At 38.4% G+C, this 18822-nt stretch overlaps 2 protein-coding genes across 2 annotated transcripts; one reads left to right on the top strand and one right to left on the bottom strand.

Moving 5' to 3' along the window:
- The first annotated feature begins 1169 nt into the window (after positions 1–1169).
- LOC131313657 (uncharacterized) lies at positions 1170–7940 on the top strand. Its single transcript, XM_058342091.1, has 2 exons — positions 1170–2383; positions 7220–7940. The coding sequence occupies exons 1-2, from the start codon at positions 1262–1264 to the stop codon at positions 7673–7675; spliced, it is 1578 nt and encodes a 525-aa protein (XP_058198074.1). The 5' UTR covers positions 1170–1261; the 3' UTR covers positions 7676–7940.
- Positions 7941–10687: 2747 nt separating this feature from the next.
- LOC131313769 (putative F-box protein At1g49610) lies at positions 10688–16474 on the bottom strand. The gene is made up of 3 exons (XM_058342273.1): positions 15464–16474; positions 14270–14440; positions 10688–12014 (listed from the first exon to the last, which is right to left on the bottom strand). The coding sequence occupies exons 1-3, from the start codon at positions 16412–16414 to the stop codon at positions 11706–11708; spliced, it is 1431 nt and encodes a 476-aa protein (XP_058198256.1). The 5' UTR covers positions 16415–16474; the 3' UTR covers positions 10688–11705.
- Between the last annotated feature and the right edge of the window lie 2348 nt (positions 16475–18822).

Raw genomic sequence — 18822 nt, 5'->3', positions numbered from 1 at the left:
ATTCATATATGAAATGTAAGAACTTTTTTTTCCTTTAAAATTAACATTCACATACATGTTTCTTTGGAGAAAGAAAGAGGTTCATAGTCTATGCAAAAGCGCGAATAGAATGCTAAACTTAGATTTTTCTTTCATAAGCGTACAAACAATTCTTTTAATTCATCAGCCTCTCCAATAAGAGGAGAAATCAGTTTTGCTTTGTACCTTTATTAATGGAGAAATAGAGAGAGATTCATAATCTATGCTAAATGCGAATAGACGAGATCCATGATTAATGTAACTAATTTTCGCCACCATTTTACTTTAGAGAATCCTACTCATTTAATTATTATTTTTGTATGTTTTTGTGTTGGCCTTCATGTTCTTAATTCCGCTCTTTGAAAATGTAAAGTTCAAGAGTGATGAGAAGACATTTAAAGACAAACTTTTTAGACTGATCCTTTTGTATAACACGACCTCCTATGGGGAGCACTCTTTTTAGCTACATTTGTGTATGAATTTGACTCTATTATTTAGTATAGCTTTTATTTCATGTTTGAATTTGGACCATATGAATGCAACATGGTAGGGATCGCATTTGTGGCTCGAATTTAGGTGATTTGGATGATCATTGATAGTGTCATACACATGGGTTAGATATCATTCTTAATTATTATAAAATTGAAAATAAGCGGCAAGGGATCAAATAACAAAAACTTTTTGTGATAAAACACATTTTGCGTTCAAAACACGTTGCTTCACGCCTTTAGGCACGTGCAATCCCTAGTATTTACTCCCTTCGTCCCATTTTGGTTGTCTATTATTTCTTTGATCTCTTTTTGTGTCTATTGCGTATGTCTTTCAATTTATAATGTTTTTCATGATTTCGACAACTTTGTATTATAGGAAAAATTGAAATCTATTAAATAAGATTCATATTGTATATTTTTGAAGATTCACATTGAAAGATATAAGCAATTAAAAACTGACTCAAACATTAAAAAATGACAACCAAAATGGGATGGAGGGAGTATATATATAATATAGAATAGATGTTTTTTGTATCTGTAAATTGCTTAACTCCTATTATTTTACTACTAACCTCTCTTTCACTATTCACCAATAAAATTTAAAATTTAAAGGGTCTAACTGAAAATAAACAAATATTGAAGGATGATGCTGAAGTTAAAGAAGTAAAAACCCAAGTACAATTCAGAACCCCAAAGTACGAAGGAACACAGACTGACATGTAAGAAGAGAGAACTCAAAAACGCGCCGGAAAATGGCCGACGACGACCGCATCACCGGATTGCCGGAATCCGTCCTCGTCCTCATCCTCTCCTTCCTACCGATCCACGACGCCATCAAAACCGAAATCCTGTCGAAACGATGGCAGTTCCTCTGGACTTACCTCCCGTCCCTCCGCTTCATCCAAGACCACGCGACGAACGAGGGATTCGTCGCCTTCGTCGACAAAACCCTTCCCCTCTTCAACTGCTCCAAGCTCGAGAAATTCGGTGTCGATTTCGATTACCAGCCGCGTTTCGCTCCTAACGTGAACTCGTGGGTCCGATTCGCAGCGGGGAAGGGCGTGGAGGAGCTCTGCTTTGATTTCTACTCTGTAGCCGACGGCTTCGTATCGTACGAGTTGCCACAGTTTTTGTATACCAATGCATCGTTCAGGAGTTTGGGTTTCTCATTGTGTAGGGTTACTCCTAAAGGAAATGTTGCCTGGAATTCGCTAAAGAAACTGTCAATTGGGTATGTCAAGTTGAGTGACGGCGTGATGGAGAAGATATTAGCTGGTAGTCCTGTGTTGGAAGTATTGGAATTGTATGGCTATGGGGGTTTCAACCGTTTGGACCTCAGTAACAATGCCAGTGTGAAAAGATTGGTCCTTAGGGAGTTTTGGGGACGATATAGGCCGGATAGTGAACATGGCGACCCTGAAGAAGATGATGAAGATGGCGAACACCACTATGACTCTGAAGAAGAAGAAGAGGAAGATGATGGCGAACACGATGACTTTGAAGAAGAAGAAGAAGAGGAAGATGATGGGGAACATGACGACTCTGAAGAAGAAGAGGAGGATGATGGGGAACACAACGACTCTGGAGAAGAGGAAGAAGATGGGGAACACGACGACCCTGAACAAGATGAAGTTGATGATGGTGAATACGACGAGGAAAGGTTGGAGATATCGGCTCCTTATCTCCAGTCATTGGAGATTTCCTGTTGTATACCGAGGAATTGTCAGCTGAGGGACATATCATCTTTGGTCGATGCCACCCTTGACTGCGAAGGTAGCGATGACAATAATGAAAGGATCCAAGATACTTTAAGAGGACTTGTTGAGAGCCTTGTTCATGTGAAGAGACTTTCATTAGGTGCTCAGGCTACAAAGGTTGGTGTTTAAACGATCTTCTACTTTTTTGCGATTGAGTTATATGCCATTGACCATTATTTCATTTCCTTTTTCCGAAGAAACCAAAAGAATGCTATATTTATGTAAACTCTTCTCTAAGAATTACACATGGCTTTGTGACTTGTGTACATTATCATTTCTTAGGTACTTACAAAGTTAGTAAGTTTTTTGTTTGAAATGGCAAAATTTTTATTAAGAAACTTGACAAGGGTACATCAAGTGGGGGGAGAAGAGAGAAATCCAACCAAAGGTTGAATAATGAAACAAAAAAGAACACCCAAGTGCATATGAAACTCAACAACATTAATGCCCCAAAGGCCCCTAATCTTCATATGTAAGAAGGTGGGCCAACACCATTGCACCTTCTTTCGACCACACAGAATTAGAACGATCAGGGGCTAAGGATCCTTGTCTGTAGGTGGGTCCAGCACCTGAACACTGTCTTTCGAACATACATACCAAGATCAACAGCCCCTAAACTGGCCGAACACCGTCCTTTGAACATACATACAAAGTTAGTAAGTTACAATACTTGAATTTTCAGATTGAACATTTGCATTTGCTCTCCAAGTAATCGGCTCATCAATGCTATGCATGTTTCTTCGAATGGTAGCGTCCATAGTAAAGCCAATTAGTCCATAGCACAACTAGCACCCATAGAGAAGCCCAATTGATTACAAGTTACCAAAGATGGTCTTTTTTCTCTTGTTATGGGTGCTTTAAATGTTTTCTTGTATCACTTGCAAATTAGTTGACTCTTACCTCGATTGTATTTCCTATTTACATAACAACCCTCTTCGATATAACAAATTAAGCAACATGGGTGTGAGACAGAGTTTTAGTCATAGGACTTGAAAAGTAGGAAAAGAAAACAACTGCTCCTAAACATTTGAACGTGTCAAGTGTGGAGACCAGGTTTAGGACTCCCCCTTCGTGATGGGATATACACCCTGAGTTCCTGCTTAGAAGATAAGGACTTTCCTTGCTTGTTGACCTTGCAAATAAGACGACCGTTAGGAACACTCCTACCGATATTTATAGCCGGAAATGTGCTCTGACAGTCAAGTCAGTTTCCTGTTGGCTAGAGGCACTAGTTCGAGAACTCCTGAGGAAGTAGAAATGGAGCAAAAGTATTTTCCTTGCATTACTCTCTGTATTGGATTTTGGATGATCTGTTATACGACACACCATTGCTAGGCTGGGCCGAGCTCCAGTAAAAAGACCCAGAGTCGACAGATGGGCAGTCACAATCCCACATCGCTTGGTGAATGCAGAGTTCGGTGCTATATATAATAGATCATGACCGACCTTGTACAAGGCCTTTTACGCTAAAGCCCTTTGGAACTTCACAGTTAAGCGTGCTTGTCCTGCTATAACCCAAGGATGGGTGACCTACTTGGAAGTCCATAAGGGCTTGGCCGCCAAAGCGGGCAATATATTAAGGGTGAGGGAAGGCGTTACATATTATGTGGGTTCTTCCTGTGTTTATAGCCTTATAGGCAAATTTGGCTACTACACACAAGTTACCAGACCTGTAACCATGGTTAAGTGTCATCATTGCAATCTTTTTCACAAGATCTTCACGGGTGAGTCTAGTATGCCCAAGGAACTACCTACTTGCCTCATTTGCGAATGATGGGACGCTTGTCAATCATTTTGGAGGCGCATGTGCTCGATTTCTCTCGGGCATGACTTTGGAGATATCTGTCGACTTTCTATTGAACACATACACCCCCGACCATGAGATGGTTCTTGTTTTTTGAATTCTTGAACCTCTTCAGACTTTGTCCGAGACCGAGATCCCTGATACGAGTACTATTTGATGAGATTGATGGTTGAGAACTTGGGCCTCCAAAGATTTTTGACCATGACCAAGGCAAGTGTTGACCGAGCTTGAGGTTGGAACTCAGGCTTCCGTGATCTAGTTGACCTAAGTACTTGGTTGACCTCTGCCGTTGACCGAGTCCAAGGTTAGCGCTGACTTTCTTGTCTGTATTTGACTTCATTGGTGAATTTATCTTCATTTCATATGCTTATTTGACACCTGTTATTATTTTCACCCCCCACATCCATATTTTAGGGCTTGCTTTTGTGGTAATTGAATTTTTAATAGGAGTTGGTCCAACCTTGTAAGCTAGTACAAGTTAATTTATTGCTTAGTGCTAAGAATTATAGTACAGGCATAGGGGGCTACTGTTTCAGTAGTATTCTGAGAGCAGCCATTTTATGCGTATTGCCAAAGATTAGGCCTGTCTCCAATCCTCCCACCCATCCTTCCAATGATTGGGGACTACATGGGTTCTGTTGTTGTTGTAAGAATTATAGTCTTGGATTGTTGGTATTTTATGCGTAATTTTCCAAAAGCTCGGCCCTCCGTGTGACCCTATCTATCTATCTTGCCAATGGAAGGGCAGAGAGCTTTAGGTGTTGAAGGAATGATACATGGTTCAAATAGAAGTTCCACATATTGTTCTCATTCCGGAATACACAGACTGTCTTATGGTAAGACCTGTCAAATTAATAGTCTAAGGAAAACTGTAGCAATTGGTCTTTTCTTGTTGCTTGACCTTTTGAATTTTTCTTTGACACGTGAAGGTACTATCGATTATACCCGAATATATTTTTGTTGAATCGGGGCGGTTTTTACCCAATTCTTTAACTGTGAGTTCTGTTTTGGTTTTTAATTTGAACAAACTAGCCGGTTTAGTTTGGGTTCGGTTTTACATGATACCCGCACTGAAACCCGAACCCGATCCTAGACCGCAATATATTTCTGAAGTTACCATAATACATACGCACATTATGCCCTAATTTTTTAATGTCAATTCATGTTCGGGTCGGTTTCGGATCAAGTTTGGTGATTTAGCTTGGTTAACCCTCCAAATGGGGGAAAATCCAATCTGAACAGGTGACTAGATGGGAAAAAAAAAGGGCAAAGTCCACTTTCACCCCTGTGGTTATCGCCATGTGCGGATACCCCCCTCATGATTCAAAACTAACTACATAACCTACCTGTGGTTTTGTGAAAATGTGTGGATAGACCCCTGCCATCGTGTTTTCCATCTATATTAACGGAGGTGTATCTCACACGCCTCTAGAATGTATTTGAGTCATTTAGAATGTATTAAATAAAGAATAGAGTATCTCTGTGAAAAATCATCTCGATCACGCATCAATAACCCAGTGATCTAATTTTTAGTAAATTCAAATTTGAAATTTTAATTTCATAACAAAATCTATTCGACCATGAACTTTTCATTTTTTGATTGACTTGAATTTTGGCATAGATGTAGTACTCGTCAAAATTTACAATATGAACGGTTTGGATTCAATTTTTGGTATAGGGGATGGTGTGGTTAGATTTAAAAAAGAAGAAGAATCAAGGGACATGATGAGGGTATATCGGTCTTTTAATGTTGTGTCCGTTAATATGGATGGAAAACATGATAGCAGGGGGTCTATCCGCACTTTTAAAACCACGGGTAGGTTATGTGGTCAGTTTTGAACCATGAGGGAGGTATCCGCAAATGGCGATAACCACAGGGGGTGAAAGTAGACTTTGCCCAAAAAAAAACCTATTTTAGTATCAGTCATAAATTTCGGGTTTGGGTTTGGTTTTACCAAAATCCGGGCTGAACCGACTCATTGCCATCTCTTTGAATTCTCCATGGTTGAAGTGTGAATGTCTAACGCTACATACGTGCATTAACAAATCAGTTGTATTATTATGAGCTAAGGATTATGATCCTGTCTCTTTGGTATGTTGTGCTTACTTTTTGTCAATTTTTCCAAAAGCACGGCCCACCCTATCTATTGTGACAAAGCAAAGAAAGAAAGAAGAGAAGAAGAATTTCTGTATTACTAAATGAGTCGATTACATTGTTCAACACTAATGCTAGGTATAATAGAGAAGACATGAGCATCCTCAATGTAATAATCAAAATTGGATAACCAAAAGTTGCCACATCACCTTTTGGTTATCCATTCAAGACCTTGCTAAGGTTAGCAATGTAAAGGTTGACAATGTAATAATCAAAATTGGATAACCAAAACTTCAAATCTAATGGTCAGTTTTTTTCTTCTCAATCTAATGGTCTACATTGAATGACATTCTAGTAAAATAAGTGAAAGTAGAGAGCATTTGTTAAAATCCATAAAGTGATCAATATTGTTAAATGCACAACCACTTGTCAAAGTGGAGAGTGAGCTTCACCTACCAATAAAGCATTTGTTTTATGGAGAGTGAGTTTCACTTTCCCATGATGATTGTACTTGATTAAGAAGATGTGGGGTCCAATAAATTTGGTTATTGGCAAAAAGGTAGCTAGTTTTGATTATTGAAAGGCCAAAATTTGACGAGTTGCTAAGTTTGATTATTACAATGTGAGCACTTTTTTGAGCTTACATTTCTAACTTTAGCAACCCTTTGATTTTGATTATTACATCGTGGATACTCTAAACCTAGAAAATATACAAAAAAGAGAGCCTAATCTACGCCCTAAATAAAGAGGTATGATATGATTACGATTATGCCTAATCTACACCTTAAATAGAGAGATACACTAGGATATGATTATGATATGATACTCAAAGATTACCACCAAGATACATTCCATTCACATCTTTATCTTCTTAATGGAATGGCAGATAGCTTTTGGTGTCAAAGTTAGTGGTACAAGGTTCAAACAGAAATTCCACATGATGTTCTCTTTTCGGAATACACTGTCTTTTGGCAAGTTCTGTCAGTCTTACAAAGTATTCTAATTGGTCTTATCTTGTTGATTGTTCTTTTGAGTCTTTCTTTGATGCGTAAAGGTACTAGTGGCTATGGAAGCAAAAGGATTGAGTTCTCGACTGTTGAAGTGTGAATGTGTACATACGTTCCTCAACAAACCAGACCAGCCTGGGATGGCAAGCATTTTCAAAAGTTCATCTAATTTGGAGACATTATTCACGGAAATGTCCTCTACCACAAACGCAGAGTCAGCCCTTCCTTATAGAGATTGTCAAGGGAGGCCCGACCATCTCGCTTCTATTCAGGGTCTGCTTGACAAGACACTGGCTAACCTGCGCCACCTAAGCGCTGAACACCGTCCTCAGGGAGTCCAGTTGAATGAGATGCAAGTCCTGTTGACTGAGATACAAGCTGGCCAGCAGCGGCAGTATGAAACAATGGAGCAGTTCCTGTCTAGCCAGAAGCAGTACTGTGAAAAATTGGAGCACTTCATCTCCGAGTACACTCAGCGCTTTGGACCCCCTCCTCCTCAGTAGTTTATGTTTCTGTTTCTGTTTATTGGTTAGATCTTGAGTCTTATATTGGAATATCTGTTGTCTCAGCATTACTATTTGGGTCTTTACTTATTTACTCTGCGGCCATTTTTGGGTTCCTTAAATACTCTTGGTTGGTGGCTGGTGTTCCAGTTGTCCATATCGCCTAGCTCATGGCACTTGAAAGTGGATGTTTTATGATGCCTACTCCTATGTTGATCTGATCTTATTGTTGTCCTATTTGGTTTTAAGTATCATTGCTCATGGATATTGTTTGTCTATATCCTAGTTTTTCTATTTATGCTCTCTTGTTGGCCCACCTGTTCTTCGTCGATTCAAGACAACAAAGAGTATGTTGGCTATGTAATGTAGTATATGTGACAAGGGTTGTATGTTGATTATTTTGCTGCTTTTCTAGTTTCTTGATATAATATCTGGGAGTAGGAAAACTTCAGCACGCCTTGCTCTCCTTTGGTTGGCAATCCCATTTGAAAAGCACAGTTCTTTGCAAGTTCCATGTAATGGAGTTGGAAATTTCTTTCCCTGTAATTCTTCTCGAGTTTAGTAAAGTTTGTGTTGTCGGAGTCAGAATGGAATGAACTTCAGTTTTCCAGAAATACTCTTAGAGCGATATTAAGGACTCACTCTGACTTGGAAACTTTTGAAGACGATAGCCATGGTGATAATTATGGGATCCAAGATACTTTAAGAGGACTTGTTGAGAGCCTTGTTCCGGTGAAAAGACTTTCATTAGGTGGTCGGGCTGCAAAGGTTGGTGTTTGAACAATCTTCTAGTACTTTTTTGCGATTGAGTTCTATGCTACTGTGAAAAAGAAAAAAGGTTCTATGCTGCTGACTATTGTTTCATTTCCTTTTGCCTAAGAAACAAAGAAATCTTTTTTTTTTTTTAGAAGTACAGAAGAAATCTTATATTTATGTATGCTGTTGTCTAAAGATTATGCATTACTTTGTGTATTATCATTTCTTAGGTATTTACAAAGTTACAATACTTGTATTGTGAGATTGAATGTTTGCGTATGCTCGTTTACTAAACGAGGGGAGCTCAACACGCAGAAGCTCGGCTCGCATTGTGTATGGTTTGGTTGGATTAAAAAGTCTTGTGTTGTTAAATTTTTTAGTTTCCAGGTATGTATTACATTAGTGAGCTTGTTTTAACTCTAAATTTGTGGTCCTGCAGGCTGCAGTTCTGCTGGTCCAAACCTAAGTTGTTGGGGGGGTTTTCTTCTGTCTGAATTCCCCCAGTTTTCTGTTGGTTAGGAAACCCAAGACTTACCCAAACTCAATGGCTTTAGCTCCAATCTATTGACAATTAGATGCACAGTGGAGACGGAACACTTGAAGAGATGAGAGGGAGAAGTGGAGAGAGACGATGAGAGACCTCGTCAGATTAGAGAGTCACCGGAGTTGCAGTGGTGTAAAAGAGGTCATGGCCTAGAGAGGGAGATGAAGGGGTTTGGGAAAAATGGAAAACTGCTACATCTAGAGATTGGAAAATTATAGGAGGGTATTTAGGCGTGTTTGCGATAGTTATGGGTACAGATTTTTAGATTTTAGCTTCAGTTTTTGCTGCAGATTTTAGATTTCGGATTTTAGTAGACACATGTTTGTTGCGGTTGCGAGTTTATGAGAATTTCACTTCCTTTCGAACCCAATGGATAAGGCATAAGCAAGAATGGAGTCATGGAGCCAGTCTACATGAAGTTATGAACAGACTTGAGACTTATCAAACAGCAGGGGGTGTTTGCTGTTCCCATGCATGTTGTCCAATCCGAGCTCAAATGAATGCTTGTCCAATCCGAGCTCAAATGAATGCTTGGAAACCTTTCTTCTTCTTTTTTGGAACGGCAATGCTTGGAAACTTGAATTGACTTTGAAGTATCCTAGCTCAAACGAATGCTTACTATTTGCACAGTGATGTACGCTAAAGTGTGTTTTGAACTTGACTTAGCTTATCTCAAGGAAGAATAGAAGTTTTGAACTTGCCCTTAGTGGGGGCTATTTCATCTTTGGGAGGCTAATCACATTGAATGGGCAAGCAAGGGGTAAACAATCTTCTCCGGGTCTAATTCTGGCTACCCAACATTCGTTAGTCACCATCATGTTAAATTTTTTTAAGGTTAAGTATCGACTTCAATTGATTCTAGAATGATGACCAAGACACACTTTGATATTCTTCTTCCATTTTAAGAAATTGTGATGCTATACTTTCTAAAGCCTTTTTTTTATTCTCTCAGCTCACCAGGTGTTCTTCAAGGTAATATTAGAAACCATGAATTTCTTCTTTGATGATATTGAAAATGAAAGAAACGGTTCTTACGTTAGTGAAGAAGAGGAGAAGAGGAGCAGAATGAAGAAGATGAGGAGGAGTGTAAGGGGAAGGGCAAAGGGGAAAAAGAAACCATGCTGCCTCAACCCAAGCGGCCAAGGAATCAAACTTTGGATCAAATTTACACTGGGTTAGGTCATATTTACTAGGACGGAAAAATCAGGGGCACATTTTAAGATAATAAGCTCTGGCTTTGAGCTACTTTACTTGGATAGGTAGTTGGTTCACATTTCGAAGTTTCAATGATACACATTCAATTTGAGAGTTACTTGTCAATATAGTACCGTATAGTATTTCGTGAATATTTAGTGTGTATCACGTAAGCCATTGCCAGTTGTTTTCGTGATTGTTCTCTCTATAGTTTTGTTGTACGTTTGTTTCGGACGAATTGACAATATTTTTGAATTTGAGGAACGTAAATTTGAAGGACAAGTTTGCAAACCAACAACTAATTTTCAGGAACGACGACACAGACAAGCCTTTAAAGCACCTCTATTTGGTCCGTATTTGCGATGTTTTTTTCATGTCATAGGCATGCCATGCTTATCGATCCCGCACCTACCCCACCTCCTACGATGGTATATGGACACTCCATGCACCAGTTTTTTTTGACAATGCACAACATTGTCATGTCGAGAAGCAAGAACAAGCAGTCTGCTACAAATAAATGAACTAAATCAGTGCAAAGTCAACAAATACATAGCAGAAACTACAGAATTACATGTTACATGTTAGGTACAGCACTGTTAGACTGCGGCATAGGCATATGCATAAGTAGAACTTCAAGTTACAACTCTTTCAATTGGCAACTCTCACAACCCCTGTTCCCACATTGAAATAAAACTACTGCAATCCTTACCTTATCACCCATTAAGCCCACAAGCTGTGATATGTGGCAACAACCACTTCATTGAAAAAGAAAAGGTGCAAACTGAGTAATACTAATTAGGAAAGAACTAGTCAAAAGGCATCAGTTTCACTGAAGGAGTGGTGCTCTTTGATATATCCGCGAGACCCAATGTCTAAGAGATTCGCCGTTCGGCTGCCGAAGTGGTTAGTGCTTTATCCTTCCAGCAAACTCTCTCCCAGAAGGATAGTTGTGAAATGGCAGGCTCCTCATAGGGGTACTTTCAAAATCAATGTTGATGGGGCATCAAATGGAAACCCAAGATTTGCTGCGGCTGGAGGAGTAGTTGCAGATGGTGGGAACTGGATAAGGGGCTTTGCTTGCAGAATCGATAATGCGGATGCATTAAGAGCTGAACTTTGGGGCAGTTGGAGAGGTCTCAAACTTGTGTGGAATATGGGTTTGCCGCGTGTTGTGTTGGAAACACTCTCAAATGGCTCTCCGTGCAATTTCGAATCAACATCCCTTTGATCCTAATTACAACCTGATTATGATTATGTTGATCAATGAACAACTTAAAATGAGCTGGATCTGTCACTTTACCTTTGGTTGGAGGGAAGGAAATAGATGTGCACATAAACTAGTTGGGTTGGGTCTTCAGTTAGACAGAAGTGAACAAGTGTTTGATCAAGCCCCGGTAGAGGTGCTGGATGTTCTGAGCGATGATCGTGACAGACTCAGAGTATATCGAGCTATTGTGTCAGATGTTTTTGATTCTTAGGACCTAGGCCCTCTTTGGTAACCAAAAAAAAAAGGTGGTGCTCTTTGATCAGTTCTTACTAACAGAAGATAACTGCTGCATCAGGAGAGGATCTGGGAAAGCTTAAAAGCTTTTTAGCTGCTTCAAAATATTCCTTCAGCCGAGCATCACTTGGCGTACTGATAACCATCTTTTGCAGCACTCTTGCATTTCTCAACAGAAATTGTATGAAAGAAAAAAAGTTGGACTCACAATTATACTTCATTAAACAATCACTAATCGTAACATTTTTTAGATGCAGCACCAAGCACTTGTAAGTCCACTTTTGTGATGTCCAATACCGCTCTTCATCGTAATTGAGAAGCATCGTGCTTTCGATCCCATAGAGCTGCAGATGAAAACACATAAAGCCACATATTAAAAATCTAAGTATTTGTAGGGAGGTACTCCCGAGCAAGTACAATTAATAGCCGAGCACGTGACATGTGAGGTCACTATGTGAGTAAAATGGATCATACTGCCGAGGAATGTGGTGGTTGGCGGTAAAGTCAGGAGACATGAGGGGTCGTTTAGTAGACGTAGTCTGTTCGGCAATAAGATGGCCGAACAGAGGAAGAACTCTTGTCAATACTGCCTTAAGTGATAGGGCGGTAGGAATGTTCCAGAATGTTCCAGTACAACTGTACTCCGTGATAGAATAGGATCCCGTGAATAACGGATCTGCGTGGGTCTCCTAATGAGAGTAGGATGTTTGGCCCGTTACGGAAAAGAGTCCCAAAAGGGCTAAAGAAGTGATCTGATAAGGGAATGAGGATCCGGAGTATCCTGGGTTCCTATACGAGAAAGGAAACCTAGGGCAGCAAGGATGCTTGGGCACCAAGCATCTGAGTGTCTATATAAATGAGATAAACCTAAAGGTAAAAGGTACACAATACGTTGCATTCAATACTTTTCTATTGATAATTAGGGTTTCTCTAGTACGTGATACTTAGGCCTTTGCCAACGAGGCAAAGGTGAGCTCACCCTTATCTGTTTTGCAGCTAGGGTTCCGGCAGAGAAAGCACATGAGGCTTACCGTACAGAAAAGCTTTTACAAGCACTAGGCGGATTTTGTCCACCTACAGTATTGCCATACATAATTGTCCCCATATTCGTGTTGAACACTCTGGGTATGCGTGACACGGTGAGAACACGGCAGGACACACCACCTAGCGGGTCTGATTACTTTTATTAGTTGTTAACCACGACACACACTGGATACACTCATCTCAAGTAAGACACAAGTGAGGATGCGAAGGGACATGTATGGACATGCCACCACGCGTATCAGATTAATTTTCTTCTCTTAATTTTTAACCATGGCACACACCAAATACACGGGTCTGAAGTTAGACACAAGTGAAAACATGGCAGAAATCGATTTAAAGTTTTAACAACTTTATTCTGGGGTCAAATTATATTCTTTGACCAATTAAAGGTAAAAATTGCAGATAAACCAAATTCAACCTGATATTTATATGGAGTAGTATATCTAAATAAAAAACGGTATCATTTGCAAAGTATAACATCAGTTTCTGTTATACCACTATAATGTACATATACTAGCATTTGCTCGTGCCTAAAGGCACTGATCAATATAGTTTGAAGCCAACTTGAATCAACATCTATATATTCAGTTGTGTCGTATCCATATCCCCATCTGTTAGAATTTGCCGTGTTCTGTGTCCTGGTAGGAGTGGGCATTGCATCGTGTTGTATCATGTTTGAGTCATATGACTCATATCCTTTCGAGGTTTGTGTCATATATCTTGATACACCCGACCTGCTTAAAAATGTGTCGTGTAGGGTTGACTCTGCTAACCCTTTTTGTTAAATTTTTTAAATAACATTAAAAAATTTATACATGTAAAAATGCTACACGCACAATCGGTTAAACCAATAAGAAAAATTAAATCATATAAACTACACGTTAAAAAATGCCTCAAGCATCAACTAGACATCAATATTAAATATAGATTATAGTACCGAGTTTACCTAAAGTAAATAACCAACACCCACCACAACTATGACATAAGCTTCAATATAGATTGTGAACTACAAGACTAGTATGTATTGCGTCGTCTCACTTGGGTTAACAGGTCGACGCAAAAAAAAAGAGACAGTAATCCATGTCCTTCTTGAGCTATGCTGCTCCAATCCGTATTCGTCCTGTTAAATTTGTGTGGTCGGGCACTGTCACATTCGTGTTCATTTCAAAAAGTTGTCGACCCAAACCCTCAGTCTTCGTGTAGGGTTCGAGTAGTGTCCAAAATTCCCACTACGGCAACTGTTTGTACATTTCAACGAGTATATCATTGGTCATTTACGAGGATATTAAGTGAAGGCATAAACATGGCAGGGAAGTTGTTAATTCAAGGTAATGACTTGCAATCTTGAGAAATTGTTCATCAGTCACTCCCAATAGAGAGGCACCCCAGACAAAGTTAAGTAGCCATGAGCTAGTGATACTGCTTGGAATTATTAGATATGACAAATAAAGATAGAATACAAAAGAATATCTAACCATTGTAACCAATAAATTTTTTTGCACATCTTTATGAAATAATCCAGAGAATATATGAAAAGGGCTCCGAGAAATCGCACCTCCGGTGAGGAAAAGGACCAGGTCATGATCAATGCCTCCACATTAGGAGTACTTTTGAACACGTTTGCTATCCCAGGGAGGACATATTTATCTATCTTTGTATCTAGTGTTAAACATTCGCAATTCAACAATGGAGAACTCAAGCCTTTAGCTTCCATAATTGATAGCACCTGAAAAAGATTCAGAAGGACAAAAAGAGGATAAGACCATTAGGATATTTGACAGATCGTACAACTTTCAAAATTCATAAAACAAGAAAAGATGCAGATCTTTAGTTCAAAAGAGGTTCACAACTTTGACTTCAAAGTCCTATGCCCTAAAATCCCTTTTGATACGAAAAGACAGAGGGTAGAGCTTTTGCAAAGTAGGAGCAAAAGTAAGTAGAAAGAGGTGAAGAGTCAGGATTGAGTACTTAGCACCTAATAGTACATTTGATTGACATTAACACACTTTGATAGGTTGAAACATGACCATGGCTCTCTCTCTTATCCAAATCCACATAAAGGAATCTCTCTCTCTCTCTCTCTCTCTCTCTCTCTCTCTCTCTCTCTCTCTCTCTCTCTCTCATGACCAAAGTTCATAGATGTCCCACCGCCCTAAATTTGTTATATGTAGAATGAGTTGCTTTGTACTTAAGCATTCAGCTTTAGGTATGAATCCTGTACAAGGCACCATTTACAGCTAAGAAGCCCTTTTCAATGACTTCTTGGTGTAATCAATTGATCTCATGACCAAAGTCCATATATGTCCCGCCGCGCTAAATTTGTTATATATAGAATGAGTTGCTTCGTACTTAAGCATTCAGCTCTAGGTATGAATCCTGTACAAGGCACCATTTACAGCTAAAAAACCCTTTTCAATGACTTCTTGGTGTAATCAATCAAACTTTTTTAATGGGAGCAAGCGTCCGATAGGCTATGGGTTTATGCTATAACCTCAAAATCTAAGAAATCTATAGAACATTGATGACTTGAAGAGCAAATCAAAATGTTCTACTTCACAATTCTCGTCTTTCAAGTAACAATAGAATTATTTGATTGTGTAGTCCGCCATGGAGAATTATACAAACTCAATAATCATGCAACACCGTAGATTCATGTTTTGTTAGTTTCTTCTGGAAAGGAAAGGCAATAATAATACCTTGTAATACAGAGACCTCAATTGCAAAAGAGAAGGACTGCAGAAATACAAACCTCAATTGCCCAAGTACCTAGCGTGAGATTCTTCACATGGAGAAGACTTGCAAGAAATACTACTACAATATTTTGGATCCTTTCATAATCATTAGCCCGATCTTGCTCAAAACATGCAAAGTGGCAGTTGAAGACAGCATCAACCAATGATGATATGTTTGTAAATCGACATCTCTTCCCTAAAACACCAGACATCTCCAACGATAGGAGGTAAGGAGCCGAAATTTCCAACCCACTGTCATCCCAAATATCCAAAAAATCTCTCAGGATCAATTTCTTCATACATGAATTAGTGACAGCCAAGTGACTAAAACCTTCGCAATTATGCAATTCCAATGTCTCCAACACAGGACAGCCTGCTAATATCCTTTCAATCACATCATCACTGAACTTCACATACCCAATCGACAATTTCTTTAGCGAATACCAGGCAACATTTCCTCTAGGAATAACCCTACAACATGAAAAATGCAATTCCTTGAACCAATAATTGTCATACAAAAGCTGTGGCAACTCGTAAAGTCCCTCCTCACCCAACTCGGGCAAGAGTAGAAGGTAAAGCTCCTCGACGGCCTTTCCTGTGACGAATCGAGTCCAGGAATCGACATTCGAAGCGAAGCGCGGCTCGTAGTGAAAATCAACCTCGAATTTCCTGAGCTTGCAGTCAGAAGAAAATAGCGTTTTTCCGACAAAGGCAACGAAAACACTATTCCTTGCAACTCCATAACCCTCGCCCTCGCCGCCGTAATCATCAATCGCAGTATAACGGAAAACGAGGGAAGGGAGGAGGGTCCAGAGGAATCGCCATCGTTTGGACAAGACTTGGGTCCTGACGGCGTCTTCGATTTCTTCTAAGAGGGAGAGAATGTGAACGAGGACAGAGTCAGGACACTCACTGATTCGATCGACGGCGGTGGTCTCGGGGCGACTGGTTTTCCTTTTGCGTCTCATCGTCCGTTTTTAGGGCTCCCGTCTCTTCTCCATCGACTGCTTTTAAAACTGGTGAGGAATGTTCAAAAAATAAAATAAATGAAATAAATACAAAATACAAAAAGTTTTTTTTTTTGACACATGCGCCTTCCGTTTCATATTAAGAATCTACTATGAAAAGTCGTGCCACTTTTCAAATAAAAAAATCAACTACTTTCGTGTATAATTTTTTGAATTTTTTCGCACCAAATTAAAGTACTAATCGAAATCTTTAATACGGTGTGAATTTTTTTTAAAAATTATGCAAAGAAGTAATTAATTTTTTGATTTGAAAAGAGAAAAAAAAATGAGACTGTTATTGTGAAACAGAGATGGTACTTTTTACCGAAAAAGTATTAATTATTTTTGTATAATCAAATTTTCACCTATTTAACAAACTCATTGAATGAGTATGATTTATAGACTTGTATTTAATTAATACTAGGAGCGTCAAATGGGCGGGTTTGGGTCAAAATGGGTAAGTTGCAAGTAGATAGGATTTTTAATGGGTCATTGACCCATTTAGACCCATTAATTATGAGTCTAATAACTCATGCCCAATCCAACCCATTTATTTAAAAGCAAACCCGCCCCGCCTATTAACCCAATTACATACTATATACTAAAATGACTAAAATACATATGTACACTAAAATGACCATATTACCCTGTAAATTTAAAGGACTAAAATTACCATACTATCCCTCTACTACAAAATGACCAAATTACCCCTGTACACTTAATTACCATATTGGTCACTCTTAATTATCAAATTGCAACGTATCCAAGTGGCTTATTTTTTTTTGTCTTTATTCAAATATTTTTCGCATTTGTTAGGCTTTTGTCAAATTCTTAAGGATTATTGCTTTGTCATGACTAGAAGAATTTAAAAAGTAAAAAATTACGATCGAAATTCATATTTTTTTGAATAAAGATGAAAAAATTGGCTTATTTTTGTCTTCATTCAAAAAATTTAGGTTTCGATCATAATTTTTTACTTTTTAGATTCCTCCTGTCATGTCGAAGCAATAATCCACAAAAAAATTAACAAAAACAAACAAATGCCAAAAAAATTAAATAAGGACAAAAAAATAAGCCACGAACAAGCCAGCTTTCCATTCATAAGTCAAATTTTCCATTCGATAAGAATCAAAACTAGCCCGTTGCGAGATGTATATATCTTTTTTTTTTGTCTTTATTTAATTTTTTTTTCATATTTGATAGTTTTGCATCAAACTTTTGTGAATTAGTGATTCGTCTCGTCGAGAAAAATCGGAAAAGTAAAAAATTATAATCGAAACTCATAAATTTTTTCAAAAAGACAAGAATAAGTAAATTTTTTGTCTTATTGACTTATTTTTGTCTTTATTCAAAAAATTATAAGTTTTGATCAAATTTTTTTTCTTTTTTGATTCCTCTCGTCAAAACGAATCAATAAGTCACAAAAGTTTGACACAAAACAAAAAAATGCAAAAAAAATTTAAATAAGGAAAAAAAAAAAGTTACTTAGCTTTTCAATCCAAACCCTATGCGAGACTACCATGAGAGAAACTTATTCACGACGGAGCGCAATTTCATCAGTCCATTCACACAATCGATGAATGAGATGTGTTTTCAATTTTGACTGGTCAAAATAATTATTATCTGTTACAATTGATTTTTAATTCGGATCGTTCTAAATAATTTTGGACGCGTGTAATTTAGCACGTAAGAATTGAATAAAAGAGAGAGAGAGAAGGAGAGCAGTCATAGGGGAGGTTGATTTACCAGTAGAAATGGGTCCTTACACGTTAGAGAAGAAATTGATCCCAACCCCAGCGCCCATCAATGATCCCAACCCCTTTTCCTTTTGAAATCCGGTAAAGTGACCAAAATTTTGATGGGTTACTTTCATGACCTATTGAATCATTTAAGTTAATTTAATTAATGTCCAATTAAGATTCAATTAATAATAGATTAATTAGGTTTGAATCCATTCTTATCTAATTAATAAATGAATTGGATTGGGTTTATTTTTTAATTGATGGGTCTGAGTTCAATTTATCACCCCTAATTAATACTGTACAACTTTTTGGGACTCTTTATTTTTGCAAAAAATTTTGGGGCCAACACTTCATACTCGCCTTTTCTTAGAGACGATACTGACCGGGATTAACCCTCTCTCAGGGAAAAGATAGAGAGGCTCTCAAATTCACTCACTTATCATTGGGTACTACTTGATCACTCCCATCTATTTGGACAAAGCATATTGGACGCATAAGAAAGGAAAAGAAAGGACACTCCGTTTGGTTTAACATTTTGAGAGTTACTTTTAACTCTCGGCATAATTTTCAATAAATCTATTTTTAACTTTCGGCATAATTTTCAATAAATCTTTTTCTTTATCTCTC

This window comes from Rhododendron vialii, chromosome 13a, assembly GCF_030253575.1.
Source record: "Rhododendron vialii isolate Sample 1 chromosome 13a, ASM3025357v1".
Taxonomy (NCBI): domain Eukaryota; kingdom Viridiplantae; phylum Streptophyta; class Magnoliopsida; order Ericales; family Ericaceae; genus Rhododendron; species Rhododendron vialii.
The sequence above is the reverse complement of the archived record's forward strand: the minus strand, read 5'-3'. Positions and strand labels throughout refer to the sequence as shown.

Coding starts and splice junctions, on each gene's coding strand:
- LOC131313769 (XM_058342273.1), bottom strand. CDS start 16,414: ATGAGACGCAAAAGGAAAACCAGTCGCCCCGAGACCACCGCCGTCGAT. Junction 14,441..15,463: donor TAGGTACTTGGGCAATTGAG/GTTTGTATTTCT, acceptor AATCTTTTTCAG/GTGCTATCAATTATGGAAGC. Junction 12,015..14,269: donor GGTCCTTTTCCTCACCGGAG/GTGCGATTTCTC, acceptor TTTCATCTGCAG/CTCTATGGGATCGAAAGCAC.
- LOC131313657 (XM_058342091.1), top strand. CDS start 1,262: ATGGCCGACGACGACCGCATCACCGGATTGCCGGAATCCGTCCTCGTC. Junction 2,384..7,219: donor TAGGTGCTCAGGCTACAAAG/GTTGGTGTTTAA, acceptor TGATGCGTAAAG/GTACTAGTGGCTATGGAAGC.